General features: G+C 36.2%; 1 protein-coding gene across 33 annotated transcripts in view; it reads left to right on the top strand.

The window, feature by feature from the left end:
- ADGRL3 (adhesion G protein-coupled receptor L3) overlaps positions 1-16,276 on the top strand; it is a gene marked incomplete at both ends in the record, with an annotated part of 572,210 nt that overhangs the window by 412,001 nt on the left and 143,933 nt on the right. For 26 of the 33 annotated variants that reach the window (XM_082653308.1, XM_082653323.1, XM_082653313.1 and 23 more), the window contains 2 exons: positions 948-1,133; positions 4,084-4,122. In XM_082653308.1, coding sequence (XP_082509434.1) covers positions 948-1,133; positions 4,084-4,122 — 225 coding nt within the window. The remainder of the gene's footprint in view (positions 1-947; positions 1,134-4,083; positions 4,123-16,276) is intronic. The other 7 variants (XM_082653318.1, XM_082653322.1, XM_082653321.1 and 4 more) reach the window with 1 other exon arrangement.

Below are 16,276 nucleotides of genomic sequence, written 5' to 3'. Positions count from 1 at the left end.
TAAATAATGACACTATTATATATTTAAGAAGTAATAGAGCAGGCTAAAGTCAGGAAAGATCCATGCCAAACCATTAACAATCTCTGGGAAGTGGGAATATATAGAGGCAAAAGAAGAGACATTCATGATTTTGCATTGCATACCTATATCTGTATTGTGTAAATATTTTATAATCTTATTTTAGTCTATTAGTTTAAAAATGATAAAGGACATGATAAATTGGGAAATTACACTTACTTTTTTTTTAAGTTCCCCAGGCCTTCCTTATAAGCTAATATATATTCCTGTCTTATTACCCAGAGCTATCAAATTTGCTCAAGTAATCATAGGGTATTAGTCTATCTCTTTTAACATCTTTGGATTGTTGACAATTTGAAAAATTCTTGTAGAATATACTTGAAAAAGCAGCACGTACTTTCAGAAAAGGAAAGTGCTAGAAACTAAGCAATAGTTTGCTACCTAATACATTGGGAACAAAATCTCTTACTTAGTAAGAAGATGAACAGCACTTTGAAAAGCAGGGATTTTATTTGGAATTAAATTTTCACAGAGTTTAGCAGCCAGTGAGTATTCGTTGTGAACTAAGTGCTAAACTAGGCATAATGGAAAATTTGTACTGGCCTCTGTCAGCATCCAATTTAGAAACGCATAGAGAAAAGTCATAGGGCAAACCTTAGACTTAACCACCCAGATGGGTAAACTAAGAACAATTTCTAGAATTTAAATTCCTCAAGAGGAGCTTCCTAAAGGCATGAATTTCAAGTTAGGTATTGAAGAAAATAATGGATTAGCAGGAAAACTTAAGGAATGTATACCAAGTAAAGATGGGGTTTAATAACTTTCTTGCCTCAATGATTAAAACATATGCAAAAACAATTGTCCAAAGAAACCAATAAAATTACTTATTTAAGATCTCTTTCCTTTTTGTTCTGTTTTCAAAATTGTAGTTGAAATCTGGAGAGACAGCTGCCAACATTGCTAGAGAACTGGCTGAACAGACAAGAAATCATTTGAATGCTGGAGATATCACTTATTCAGTCCGGGCCATGGATCAGCTGGTAGGCCTCCTAGATGTACAGCTCCGGAACTTGACCCCAGGTGGAAAAGATAGTGCTGCACGAAGTTTGAACAAGGTAAGGACCTTTGTTACATGTATCTTTAAAGTTGTAAAATCAGTGAGACTTCCCTGATTAATTTCTTTCTTTCCATAAAATCAGATCATTCTAAAGAGAATTGCTAGCTATATTCAATTCACTTCATTACTGCAGTATAATAATGACCTTATTTGACTTTCAATCTAAGGAACAATAAATGAGATCTCTCTATATGTATTTTGAATTTACAATTCTATTTTCCATAGTACTCTTTTGTATGCTAAATTCGGACAGGGTTACTATAGATAAATGCCATTTCTTTTGGTTTTTTTTTTTCCCTTTCAAACCTTTATATTAATATAATTAACAGTAAAACAAATGTCTAATCAACAAGCAGAAATTTAGAAAATAACAATGAAAAAGGATATTAGTAATACATTATAGATTTTTTAAAAATAATTTAACCTAATTAATATTACATTAAAAAACTCATAGGGCAAGTATTTGTTTTAATTTTTATTTCCTTTTGATTTTTAAATTACTGATTTTGTATCATTACCATTATAACTTAAAAGATTTAAATGTGTTTCAGCAACTTTGAATTGTAACTAATAAAAATAATTTATTTTTTTAATTTTAAGGAATTTTATGTATTTTAATTTATACTTATAAATCTACTATATATTTATATACATTATATACTCATATATAAGCATTTTATATATAATCTATACACATATAAGCATTTTATTTACATAAGTATGTAAAATATATTTAATATATTTATAAAGAATATCATTTATTTATGTAACAAAATATCACATGGTGAAAAGATACTAGAATGCTGCCATCAGATAACATGTATTCCCTGAATGGCATTTTTGTAGTAAAGATAATCGGTTATTGAAACTTGATTTTAAGGTCTCAAATATCAGTGATAATCTTATTACTTAAAAAAGCAAGAATTTGGCAGTGACCCTCTAATGTCCTGTATGAAATTCACTAAATGAACATTCCCCTTTAGAATGAAAAAATAACTTTGCAGACTGGTCTTTATTATGTTTATTTCTTTTCTGTCTTATTAGACTAGGAGTCTCACTCATGAGATGGAAGAAACTTTTTAAAATAATAATGGTTCGACATTAAAAAGCTAGATATTTTATCTGTCAGTTTTTCCTGCAATTTCATCCTCAGAAAATAGATTCAGTTTTATCAATTAGATATAAATTATTACTAAAGTTTTTTTCATGCTGAGCAAAAAGGAGTTATTTTTGTCATTCATATTCCTGATAGAATCTCAACCAAGCCGCTGGCAGAATATAATCCACAGCTGCCTATGTAGTCTGGGCATGCTGTGATTTTAATGTGTCGTTACCCAGGCTGACTGGAGGCTATTAATGAATATTGCTGCCAGCTATTGTTATCATAATGTACTGGATATAGTAATTTCTATTAATGTTACGTATCCATACCATTACTTGTTATAGCAATACTTTGTATCTTTATTTAAAAATGGTGTCGATGTCTGACAATATCGGGTAAACCTGGCAATTAATGTCACATTCTAACTAGCTACAGCTAATAAGCTTGCCTAGTCTGAATATCAAATAACTGCATAATGGACAAATTTTCATTTGTGAAGCTTTTTAATGCTCTCTTTTGTTTCTTATTTGGCTCTTTTCAGCTGTTTATATAACGTGGTTTGTTATATGTTAATTTGCATGATGGGGTAAGAAGATGGGAGGGCAGAGGTTATTCACATGCTTCCTGGCTTGCTCTCATTTCCTGTGGTTCCCACTGTTCCCTGAAGCAGTTTTAACCCATCAGATTTGCAAAGTCAACTTGGTACAAATCAATTGTGCTCCACATTGAAATTCTGGAGGGTTTAGAGACCTGCTAAACCAAAATGAGAGTCAGTGATCCAAATGACAGTGCTGACAATTTACTTGCACTCATTCCTCACTTAATTCTTTAGAGGAGTAACTGCTCTATGCTTATTGAAGAATGCATGAATTAAAGTGGGAGAGTATTAGCCACACAAAAGGCATCAGAGTAACTGCTTCTTAAAACTGGGTAATTTTCTCCTTGAACAATCGAGGCTCCTGAAGGAAAATAATAGGGAAAAGGAGGAAAACTACAATCTAATTTATAAAATTTGTAGTCATTTATTTAAACAGAGCAAATATATGTATTAATTATTCATTTTATCACCAGGAAAAAATGTTTGGGACTGAGTATGAGTTGCTGTTAACCTTTGCCCAGAAAAACATCATTCTGTATGCAAACAAAGAAACACACAGAAACAGGCTTCTTATCCCACAGAAGTTTCTAAAATGTATAAAATTTTTCGTCAAAACCATCAAAAGGAATTCTTCAAGAAATAAAAACAAGATAAATCACAATATCGATTGCATTCTTTTAATCAGAAGTTACTTATCTCTTGGTATTTGTCCCTTAGAATCAAATAGTCAAATGAATGGGCACTTCTATTTTCTCAATAAATAGAACTTTTTGTATGTATGAACAAATGGTTTGTGGGACACATAAACCACCTAAAAATCTGTAAACCACAGACAATTTACTATCTTTAAAAAATGGGTTCCAAATTTTTGACATAATTTACTTAACTTCATAGATGTTCATTTGTGGCCCATGAATTAATAACTAACGTCATGTCAAATGAATCATGTCAAATGAATGAAGTATATTGATTCTTACTAATTTCTACTAAATTTAGTCTAAGATTTCTTTCCATCATTAACAGCTTTATACCATCCAGTTATCACTTGGGTTCTGAAAAGCTGTTAGTTACTATTTTTCAAACTGTTGCTGACATTTTGCTGCTGCTTAGCTTTCATTCTCTTCTTGAAAGTAGTGCACAACAAAATAAGGTGTTTGTGTAGATGTGTTCTTTTATTTTTCTTGTTTTCTTCTGTCACTAACTTGTTTTTTCTATTCTGTGTTTAATCTGCTGTCTTAATGGATTCAGCTTCAGAAAAGAGAGCGCTCTTGCAGAGCCTATGTCCAGGTACTTTCTGCGTTTTTATAAATGTGTTAAGTTGTTGAATTGTCTCTGTTGGTGATAGCATGTATGGGCATCCGATAGAAAGATGATAATGTATCCTGTTGAGCTAGAAGAATTTCAGGGAGGGCATGGAGGGTGGGAATGGAAAGTTATATGAAAGCGTATGTGCTAAAAAGAAATTTGACAGTGCCAGTGCTCTATCATATAAGAGGAGCACAGACCAGCATAGAGGTGCAACTTTGGGTGTGAGAATTTTGATCATCACTGAAAGGTGAGTTGGGTGTAATATATAATAAATCTCTAATTTCTTCAGAGAGGTGGGTATGAAAACATTTCATTCCTATGTTGGTCTAGCTAATATTTGAGTAGCAAGTCATCCAGAAATGACACTCAATCAAATAAGACAACAATTCCAGGATACTTGGAATATCATGCTTCTGTGCCAAATTAATCAAGACAAGCTGTAACGATCTTACTCTTCCACTTATTATAAACACATGAATCTGAATGTAAGTGTAATTTTTCCTCCAGTTAACATGTTGTAATTTGTTTCTAAACAAGATAAAAAACATTTCTACTGTTTATGAGTTCTTTGTGAAAAAGAATCCCAGAAGCAAGCTTCATAGTTATTTTTAGAATAAGGGAAAGAAGGGAGGGGAGGGGAGAAGAGGAGAGGAGAGGAGAGGAGAGAAGGGAAGGGGAGGGGAGGGGAGGAGAGGAGAGGGGAGGGGAGGGAGGAGGTAGGAACAAAGGCAGACAAGGTCAAATGACAAATTCAAATGACAAAGCTATTTAGTAATGACTTTGATGTGCTATATTCAAGGGAAAACAATCCATGGGTTGAGGCAGTAAGTGCCTCACCATCAGTGGTGCACTCTCCCTGAGGGATGTTGGACAAGAGTGAGTTTTATAGAGACAACTCTAATCAGGGCGCGATTGGCAAGGAGGTTGGGGATTTCCTTATAAGGCTAGCAGGTCCTGTTTTCTAAGGTAAGGTGAGCTAGCTAACTCTGAGTTGGAGGATTGTGATCAGTGTATGTGAGGTTTCCTTGACAGTCATTTCCCATAAGTACAGATTTAGATTTGTGATGTGGACCAGGCCACTTGGGTGGCCCCCATTTTGTGGGTCCCAAAATACAAAGTAACTTTATCAGAAGGAAGAAAAAATATGAAACTGTGTGACTGTCAACTTTATTCCCTATGTGTATATATCATAGCATTTTTAAGGGGAAGACCAACTACATTTATGAAGAGAGATACCTTCAAGACCCAAATCACTGGTTCTCAGATTAGTAGTCCAGAAAATACACAGTATCAGTTTATTCACAATAAGGGCATTTTGTGAGACAGTCATTTAAAAGGAAAAAAATAATAATTTGAACATTGAACAGAGATTAGGAAGAAAAGGTTTTAATCTGCATTTAACTTTATAAATTAATGAATCTTTGTATTTAAGAAGCTATTCAGGTTTATTTTTCTAAGGTTTTGGGAAAGAAATTGCTTGGGGGGGGTTATGTATATATATTGCTTAGTGTGTGCCATAGACAGAGAAATGAAGTACTCTTCAGCATTGAAAGCTGAGGATCTTTTTTTTTTTTTTTTTTTTTTGCGGTACGTGGGCCTCTCACTGTTGTGGCCTTTCCCGTTGCGGAGCACAGGCTCCGGACGTGCAGGCTCAGCGGCCATGGCTCAGGGGACCAGCCACTCCGCGGCATGTGGGATCTTCCCGGACCGGGGCACGAACCCGTGTTCCCTGCATCGGCAGGCGGACTCTCAACCACTGCGCCACCAGGGACGCCCCTGAGGATCATTTTTGAGCAATATTAAGATTGTTTTTTATTGTAATCTATGTTATCCCTTTAATGGGGCCTTGGAGATAATTAGCCTTTCAGTATTTAAATCTATGAAATGCATGGTCATTCAAACATGAATCTCTGATGGAAAATTAATAGCACAGTTTATTCAGTAGCTGATTTCCTGGTGTTGTAATTGACTGGCTATGAATAAATGTTTCAGCTATTGACTAAACATCTGATAAGACCAAATACAAACAGAATATTGGTGAAGCAGAAATGCTGTGCTCACTATAACACAGCATTATTTCTATTCCTTTTATTGTAGGTCATTATTCTATGAAATTCTAGAGTGAATAATACCTTAAACTTTAGTCTATTTGAATTTTAAAGGCTTATGTTCCCTATTATTTCTATGTTCAGAGCACATTCTGAGCTACCTATGAAATAGGTATGAAATACATTTGAAATGTTTTATGCATTAAATTTGAAAAAAGATAATTATTTATCACAAGATTCTTAAAAAAAAAAATTTCCTTTCTATGGGCACAAGCAGTGCTTCTCCTAGGTTTGATTTTGACCATCTAAACACATTTAGCTTTTAATTTTTAAGAAATACAGTGTCTATTTTATGAATTATCTAGATCTACTTTTTATTTCTTGCTTCTCACTTTTTATTCCACAAAAAAAAAAAAAAGTGAAATCTGGACTGTCAGCCGTCAGCTATGATAACTCATCTATAGGTGAACAATTAAAAGATAGTTGCTCTGATTTTTTAAATAATATGTGAATCTCCTAAAACCCATTATTCTTTTGTCTCAAGGATTTTAACAAAAACAAAAAATTGGGTCAAATATATTTTATTTTTCTTTATTTAGTTGTAATTTTAGATTACATTAAAATCCTTGTTGACTATCAAAAGATAGATATTGACATGTCATAGTAAGAATAGCGTTACCGTATTGCGGGCATAATACATACCTTCATTTAGGAGAGGGTTTTAAGTTTTATGCCAGAGATAACAAATAAGGTTTGTGTTATATATGCATATTAAGTAGCTACCATGATGTAATATTACCAGGAGGGACCTTAGAGATGAAGATGAGTGAGTTGAGATCTGGAGAGATGAAATGACTGGACCAAGGTCACACAACTAGCACCAATGGCACTAATGCTGCTGTCCTGATGTGCATCCAGTGCTTCTTCAACACCATGATTAAGAATAGGGCTTCCCTGGTGGCGCAGTGGTTGAGAGTCCGCCTGCCGATGCAGGGGACACGGGTTCGTGCCCCAGTCCAGGAAGATCCCACATGCCGTACAGAGCGGCTAGGCCCGTGAGCCATGGCTGCTGGGCCTTCGCGTCCGGAGCCTGTGCTCCTCAACGGGAGAGGCCACAATGGTGAGAGGCCCGCGTACCGCAAGAAAGAAAAAGGAATAACAGTGATTTATTGTGAAGAATAAATATGTTCATTAGGCACTGTGGCCATAATTGTGCAAAGCATTCTGCATAAATTCTTACTTAATATTCAAAACAACCCTATGATATAAGTTATTGCTATTCTTAACTTAGAGAAAATGTGGCACAGGAAGCATTAAATGGCTTTCACAAAATTACACAGTAATAATTGAGGGGCTCCTGAATTCAAAGTTAGGTCTTCCTGATTCAGAAACTCATGCTCTCATTCGCCAAAATAATGTGATTGCGAAACTGACATTATTTGGTGTTAGAAGTCAAGATATATTATTTGGTTTATATTTATTGATTTATGGTACTGTATTTCAGGAATGGTATAAAGTATAACAATTTTTTCTAAATTTCTCCTTTTTTTGAGATTGAGCTCAAATGGCTGTGTGGTGATTATTTTGTACTCCTATAGCCAGGTCAAATACAAACATAATTTACTTTGAGGTCATTTGGTTTTCAGAGGAGACTGTGATTTAAAAATTATCATATTGAGAGAAGAAAAAAGCAAGTAGAAAATATTCTAACTCTATGTTAAAGGAGGAACAGTCAAACTGTTTTCCAAAGTGACCACACCATTTTACATGTCCACCAGCAATACGTGAGGGTTCCAGTTTTTCCACATCTACAGCAGCACTGTTATTTTCTCTTTTTGATTATAACCATCCAAGTACATGTGAATTGCATAAGTTCTTAACTCTAGTGGTGGAATGGGGGCAGGGGAAGTTTTAGGAGGGTAATCCATGAATGAATAAAAAAATTATATGGCTCCAAAGAGAGGTCTGTGTTTTCATGAGAATCTGAGAGTAGAATGTGACCTCAAATAGCTTAAGAACAACTGCCTTCATGTTCTATAAATGTAACCAGAACTTATATTTTTTTCTCATTTTTCAATCCCAAGTTCCCATCTTTTAAATAGTAATGTTTGTTAACATTGTTCTTCTCTTTAGCAGGAACTATTAAAAATTACTAGCGTTCATTTTTTACTGCTTTAAAAGCAGGACATTTTCCTAGTTAAGAAATATGTTTTGATATTTATCAGCAGTTTCTTTTGTCCTCCAAATCTCAGAGGTGGCATGGACTCCCTAGAGTTTGCAGTCGATTGCTTAATGGGAAATATAAGTACATACAGTATTTGATGTGAATCTTTTGAGTCATTCTTTGGAACCTACTATTATTTGCATAGTTGGGCTGAGAACTGATCAGAAAAAATTGGTAAATAGATGCAAATTTTTTTTAAAAGACACATATATATGCATACCTGGTTTCCTCCCTCTTCCCATCCTTCCTCATCCTTCCTTAAATTTTTCTTTCCTTTTTTTTCAAAGGCAGATAGTCTATGTGTTCTTTAAATCTTACCAAGTATTTGTAATAAGGTCTCTTTTTATTTCAGTTTGGAATTATAGTTTGCTTTTTTTGTTTATTTTATTTATTTATTTTGTTTGTTTCACCTTCATTATCCACTAGAAATCTGTATCCTAGGTACCATCAGTGTGAAAGCAATCTCTATATTCAAAACTATGTAAAAAACATCACATAGTAGTGAACGACAAAAACATTCAAGAATTACTAGTTCAGCACATGTGCCCAGTAATTTTATCAGTACTGGGAATATAGCAGTGCCCATAACAGGCCAAAATCCCTGCTCTCTCTCCTAGGGTGAAACGTCCAGTAGCAGAATATAAACAGTATGCTAAGTATGTGAAATATATGGTATGTGAGATGATGATAAATGTTACGGAGAAAAATAGAGCAAGAAACGCATCACTGACGTGACATTTCAGAAAAACTCTGAAGGAGTGAACTGTGAAGATATGCAGGAAAAAGCATTCCAGCAGAGAAAACAAAGTTTCTGAGGTGGAAATATGCCCGTGTTGTCCAGGAAGCGAATGCAACTGGAGGAGAGTGAAAGAGAAGAGGGTAACAGGACATTAATCTCTGGGGCAGATCTGATAGACCATCGTAAGGACTTCAACTTTTACTCATAGACACACAGGAAACCACTGCAGGTTTATGAGCAGAAGGATGACATGACGTGATGTGTTTTAAAAGTGGAGTATAGGGCTTCCCTGGTGGCGCAGTGGGTGAGAGTCCGCCTGCCGATGCAGGGGACACGGGTTCGTGCCCCGGTCCGGGAAGATCCCACATGCCGCGGAGTGGCTAGGCCCGTGAGCCATGGCCGCTGAGCCTGAGCGTCCAGAGCCTGTGCTCCACAACGGGAGAGGCCACAATAGTGAGAGGCCCGCATAGCGAAAAAAAAAAAAAACTGGAGAATAGATTATAGCAGGAAAAATAAGGGCTGAAACAGGGTGACCATTTGGGCAATAACAACATTCACTTGGAACAGGATATGAGTGTGGGATGCTGAGATAATTCTTCAGCTTTGGGAATTTTTTTAAGTGGAACAAACAGGATTCGCTAAGGGGTTGTATGTGAAGTGTCAGAGATAGAGAGGAGTTGGGATGACACAAAGTGTTTTGACTGAGTAACTGGAAGGATGCAGTCACCATTTATTGAGATAGTCAATCTGTGACCAATTTGGGAGGAGCACGAAAAGAACTTCACTCAGGGGCATGTTAAGTTGGAGATTCTTATTAGGTATGCAATATTGATGGTAAATATACAGTTAGATATACGAGCTTGAAATTTACCTGAGAGGTCAAACTAGACATAATCATTTAGTAATGTTTCACTTAGAGTGGCATTTTCAGCCAATGTACTAGATGAATTCATCAAGGAAATGAGTGTAGAAAGAGAAGAGAATCTAGAGCTGAGCCCCAGGACACTGTCCCCAGGTCAGGGAGAGGAAGAGGAACCAGCCGTAGAGACTAATGACCAGCCTTAAAGAAGGAGTAGGACCTGGAGAGTATGGCATCGGGGAGTCAACTCAAGTTCTTGTTTCATGGAGAAGGAAATGATGTCAAGTGCTGCTGAATCTGCTCAGAAACGCTGATACAGGGGTTTCCCTGGTGGCGCAGTGGTTGAGAGTCCGCCTGCCGATGCAGGGGACGTGGGTTCGTGCTCTGGTCCGGGAGGATCCCATATGCTGCGGAGCGGCTGGGCCCGTGCGCCATGGCCGCTGAGCCTGTGCGTCCGGAGCCTGTGCTCCGCAAAGGGAAAGGCCTGCGTACCGCAAAAAAAAAAAAAAAAAAAAAGAAGAAAGAAAATGCTGTTACAGCTTTTCAGTGATAAAAGTAACGTCAACTTTTGATGAATTTTAAAATTCCAAAGCCCAGATATCTATATTATTATATGTACTGCATAAACATTTTTACCTATTGCTTTCATTTTTTTGTCTGTAATGCAGACTTTCTGTGAACCAAAGTTGCTACTTGCACCTTTGACAAAGTGCAGATTGAATTATGCCAGTTTTACTTGTGTGCCTTTGGTGCATGAGACAAGAAAGATTCTAACCTCCATTTATACTGCTAGGAAGAAATTAATGAGTATTTTCAAGTTTCTTGTTTGGTCACTTAATTGGCTGTGTGACAAAGAGCTCCATGGTGCATGTCAAACGACTTTCTGAGTCCTCTAATGATTTGTGCTTTGCTTGACTTGTGATACTATTCTGTGTGGCCTGTCAGGCTGGATATCCTTGTTAAAGTGGCTAGAATAAATTGGCTAGTGGTGTGCATACAATGTAGTATATTAACTGCAGCAACGGGGAGTACTTTTAGCAGCTCTTTCAGGAGATTTCGATGTTTGCCCATAAGCATCAAAGCCAACCCAAACTTTCATTTAATATAATTAAAAGGACATCTGAAAGTAGTTTGAATCACACCAGGTTCTTCAGGTTTGGTAACCCTTTGTTAAAACCTTGTGAACTTAATATATTTCACAGCTTGACAAATCTGCACTTGATTTGAGTCAGTAAGAGAAAAAATATAAATCTGCACCCTGCATGTTTCTGGTGCCCTGAACCTATTTCTAAAAGACTTTGAGATCAAAGAAAGTAACTTCCATCTACAAAGCAGAGTAGTTTTCTTTAGATAAAGAAGATATAAGAATTCTTTTCTATAAGTTGCAGTCACTAAATACTGTTGTAAAGCAATTGTTGAATCAAAAGATAGTAAAACCATATGTAATGTAAGCAGTGTAAATTATTCAGGTTATTATTTAAGAGCATAGGTAGGTCAGTTCATAAATCTAATAATTTGAAAACCTCCAAAGGATAATGACAGATGTTGATGAGGGAGTTCCTGCTTTGACGTGCAAAGAACATCATTTTGGGAATCTCTCAAAATTCCCATGGCTAATGTGTCAGGTCAGGCAGAGATGGCCACTTTACAAAGTCATTTCTGACTCTTCCAGTTTGCACATTTCCTATAAGTAAACAAAATGTTCCAGCTGCTGTTTGTATATACGTGGCTTGTAAATGCTTCAGGAAGTAATTCTAATAAGGGTGAGAAAAAAAAAAGCCCTTTTGTTTTTAAATAAAATGTTTTCACTTAAAACAAAAGTATTTTCTCACTTTTCACCAAATTTTATTTTCTTCTGTCTTATAACTTCTTGATCAAAGCCTAGATAACTATTTAATTGTAAAATTGTTTATTTAAAGTCCATTCTAATGCATCTTGGCTTTCCGAGCATGAGTTTACTTTCAGAAAAGTTTTAAATACATAGAATATAAATAGATATACTTTCTACGCAAACACAAGAGAATGGACATCAATTTACTTTGCTATTTCTTTTTTTTTTTTTTTTGTGGTACGCTGGCCTCTCACTGTTGTGGCCTCTCCCGTTGCGAAGCACAGGTTCCGGACGCGCAGGCTCAGCGGCCATGGCTCATGAGCCTAGCCGCTCCGCGGCATGTGGCATCCTCCCGGAACGGGGCACGAACCCGTGTCCCCTGCATCGGCAGGCGGACTCTCAACCACTGTGCCACCAGGGAAGCCCTACTTTGCTATTTCTTTAACAGCATTATAATCATGTACCTAACCAGAAGGAAAAAAATACATTTAAAATAGAATTACAGATTTAAGGTCCTACTTTCTGGTACAGGTCAGGAAAGCAATGGAAGTTTTAAGGTGTCATTTGCAGTAGAGTAGTTCCTTGATGGCTTGGAACCAAACAAATGATTTTTTAATACTGCTCCCAACAGAGTTATAATTCTGATATTTTCCCTTATCAGCCAGTAGTAACAGAAACTTAACTATGACAACTTAAACTAGGGTTTTATTTTCATTAAGTAAAAAGGAAATGCAGCCGAAACGGTTCAGGATTAGCGTGAAAACTCCGTATCAGAGACCAAGGCTTCATCTGCTTTTCTGCTCTATTGTCTTTAGCACATGGGTTTCCATCCTCAAAATGACAAGATGGTTACTTAGCATCCATGCTAATTTTTACATAGAAAGAAGCATAAGGACAGGTAACTAAAATATTCATCTCTGTTAGAACTTTCCAAATGTCTCACCCAACTATATTTGACCATCTCCCCTACTTCTGACCATATCCCTTGGGCTACTCAGGGATAGCCCAAGGGATTTAGCTTTGCATAGCTAAATGCTTCATTAAAAGGTATACTTTTGCAGCTGGGCATAACTATATCTATTAATGTCCAGTGATTCTATATCTAAAACAAGAGAATTATTGGGCAAACAGTGTTCTTAGATGCAACCAAAAATACTTTTTCTCATTTAATGGTACATATTGATATATTCATCCAGTTTTTAATCTACCATAGAGTTATGACAATACCAATAGTTACTTTTAAGCCCTAAGTATAGATTAAAATGTTCTTTTGATTGTTCTCTTATAGTTATAGTATGAAAGCAATCATTTTTGTTAAAAGGAAAAAATAGATTATTTCAGATTATTTCTGAATAGCTAATATAGGTATATGGTTTAAAATTCAAAAAGTAGAATAATAGGTATGGCTCCTTCCCACTGAGCCTGCTGCATTGCTAACTCTGGGGCACGCCACTGACATTGTGACCTATTTCAGTGGTACCCCCTTGGAGTTGTGTGGTGCAAGCAGCCCTGCCTCTCCCCTGCCTCTCTGCCCAGTCATTCAGATCTCCTTCCTTACTGTTATCAGCCTCTTAAATATCCTACCAGAAAGACAATTTTTACTCACATCCATGTTTCTGTAATGTTCCTTTATAAATTTTGTCATACAATCACAAAACAGTGCTGTTCTCTTTACCTACAACTAGGACTTAGGGAGTAGCTGTGGCAGACCCACATTATGTGGTAGCATTCCACCACTGAGAAGAATAAGCATATAGAGACGATCACAAGGTACACTTGTATCACAGTTTATATCAGCAAAAAGACTTAACTGTATCAGTAGGAAACCAGTTGAATAAAATGCTACACCAAATAGTGGAATAATCTTTAGCCACAGAAAGAATGAGGTAGATCTCGTATTGACTTAGAAAGATGGGTATAATACAGTAGCAAGTTAAAAAAAAAAAAAAAGGCAAGCAAGCAAAACCAAACAAATAACGTTATTATGGTGATCACATCTATCTGTATGTATGTGTAAATATTTACAAGTCTGGAGGGGTCCACAACTAACTGTCAAAGAAATTCCTTTTGGGAGAGGTGGGTGTTATTCCATACATAGACTTTCCAGTTTTAATGTATATACTTATGTATTTTCAACTGTTCACAACGTATACTTTTTTTTTTTACATCTTTATTGGAGTATAATTACTTTACAATGATGTGTTAGTTTCTCCTTTATAACAAGTGAATCAGTTATACATACACATATGTTCCCATATCTCTTCCCTCTTGCGTCTCCCTCCCTCCCACCCTCCCTATCCCACCCCTCTAGGTGGTCACAAAGCACCGAGCTGATCTCCCTGTGCTATGTGGCTGCTTCCCACTAGCTATCTATTTTATGTTTGGTAGTGTATATATGTCCATGCCACTTTCTCACTTTGTCACAGCTTACCCTTCCCCCTCCCCATATCCTCAAGTCCATTCTCTAGTAGGTCTGCGTCTTCATTCCCGTCTTACCCCTAGGTTCTTCATGACATTTTTTTTTTCTTAAATTCCATATATATGTGTTAGCATACGGTATTTGTCTTTCTCTTTCTGACTTACTTCACTCTGTATGACAGACTCTAGGTCCATCCATCTCATTACAAATAGCTCAATTTCATTTCTTTTTATGGCTGAGTGATATTCCATTGTATATATGTGCCACATCTTCTTTATCCATTCATCCGATGATGGACACTTAGGTTGTTCCCATCTCCGGGCTATTGTAAATAGAGCTGAATTGAACATTTTGGTACATGACTCTTTTTGAATTATGATTTTCTCAGGGTATATGCCCAGTAGTGGGATTACTGTGTCATATGGTAGTTCTATTTGTAGTTTTTTAAGGCACCTCCATACTGTTCTCCATAGTGGCTGTACCAATTCACATTCCCACCAGCAGTGCAAGAGTGTTCTCTTTTCTCCACACCCTCTCCAGCATTTATTGTTTCTAGATTTTTTGATGATGGCCATTCTGACTGGTGTGAGATGATATCTCGTTGTAGTTTTGATTTGCATTTCTCTAATGATTAGTGATGTTGAGCATTCTTTCATGTGTGTGTTGGCAATCTGTATATCTTCTTTGGAGAAATGTCTATTTAGGTCTTCTGCCCATTTTTGGATTGGGTTGTTTGTTTTTTTGTTATTGAGCTGCATGAGCTGCTTATAAATTTTGGAGATTAATCCACAACGTATACTTTTTAATTTTTTTTTTTACTAGTACAGAGTATTTATTGGAAAAGTTTTAGACTTACAGAAAATTGGTCAGTTAGTATCGAGTTCCAATACCATATATCCCTCCTACACACAGAGTTTCCTTTACTATTACAACCTTACATTAGTATGGTACATTCATTATAATTAATGAACCAATATTGATATATTATTATTAACTAAAATGCATAGTTCAGATTCACTTAGTTTTTAAGTATGCCTTTTTCTGTTTCAGGATCCTATCAGGATATCACATTACATTTAAACATCATATCTCCTTAGGCTCCTCTAGGCTGTGACAGTTTTTCAGACTTTCCTGCAAGGTTGTCCTTTTTAAAGTCAGAAAATACATTTTCCATTTAAAATAATTAGTGTGTATACTTAAAAGGAGCATAGAAATATTCATTCATTTACTCACTCAGACAATATTTGTTGAGCTCCTGTGCTTCAGGCGCTGTACCAGGTGCAGTGATTCAAAGGTAAAGACAGACAGGATTACTATTCTTGCAGAGCTCACATCCTAGTTTAGCAAACTGGAGTTTGGGAAGGAAATAGACAGTAAAGCAATCAAAATAATAAAAGAAGATAATGGCCGATGTACTATGCAGAGAATTAAAACAGAATCATAAGTTAAAGTAACTGCTTGGTTACTTTAGACTGTGTGTATCTGGGAGATGACAGTGCAGCTGACTCCTGGCAGTAAGAGATCAGCCATGTGCCTATCTAGAGAAAAAGCATTCTAGAATCAGAGGTCACCCATCATGGCCAAGTGAGGTTGGAGAGTTCTGGAAATAGAAAGAAGGATAATATGCCTGAAGCAATGGGTTGAAGGAGAATACAGGGCTAGGAAATCTATGGGAAGGAGTCAAGATTCTGAATGCTATTGAAGAGTTTTAACTAGGGTTGTGACAGTAGATTTTTGCAAGATTAATTTGGTTGCAAATTTAGTTTTCCTCTGATATTCATTATTGCTGCTCAGTTATCACCTTTATGTAGGTAATTCTCAAAAAACCTTAATCAACCACTTTAAACACTTAGAAATTTGTCATTCCATTCTCCCTACTGCTGAATAATGTTTTAAAGATGCAAATCTGATTAAGACTTGATCCCACTCAAAGACTGTCCATTACTCTCTTTTTCACTAAAGAAAAAAATTTCCTGTTTTGGACTACAGTGTTTGAGAATTTGACTCCTCTTT

Source organism: Grampus griseus, assembly GCF_964374135.1.
Source record: "Grampus griseus genome assembly, chromosome: 4".
Taxonomy (NCBI): Eukaryota; Metazoa; Chordata; class Mammalia; order Artiodactyla; family Delphinidae; genus Grampus; species Grampus griseus.
The sequence above is the reverse complement of the archived record's forward strand: the minus strand, read 5'-3'. Positions and strand labels throughout refer to the sequence as shown.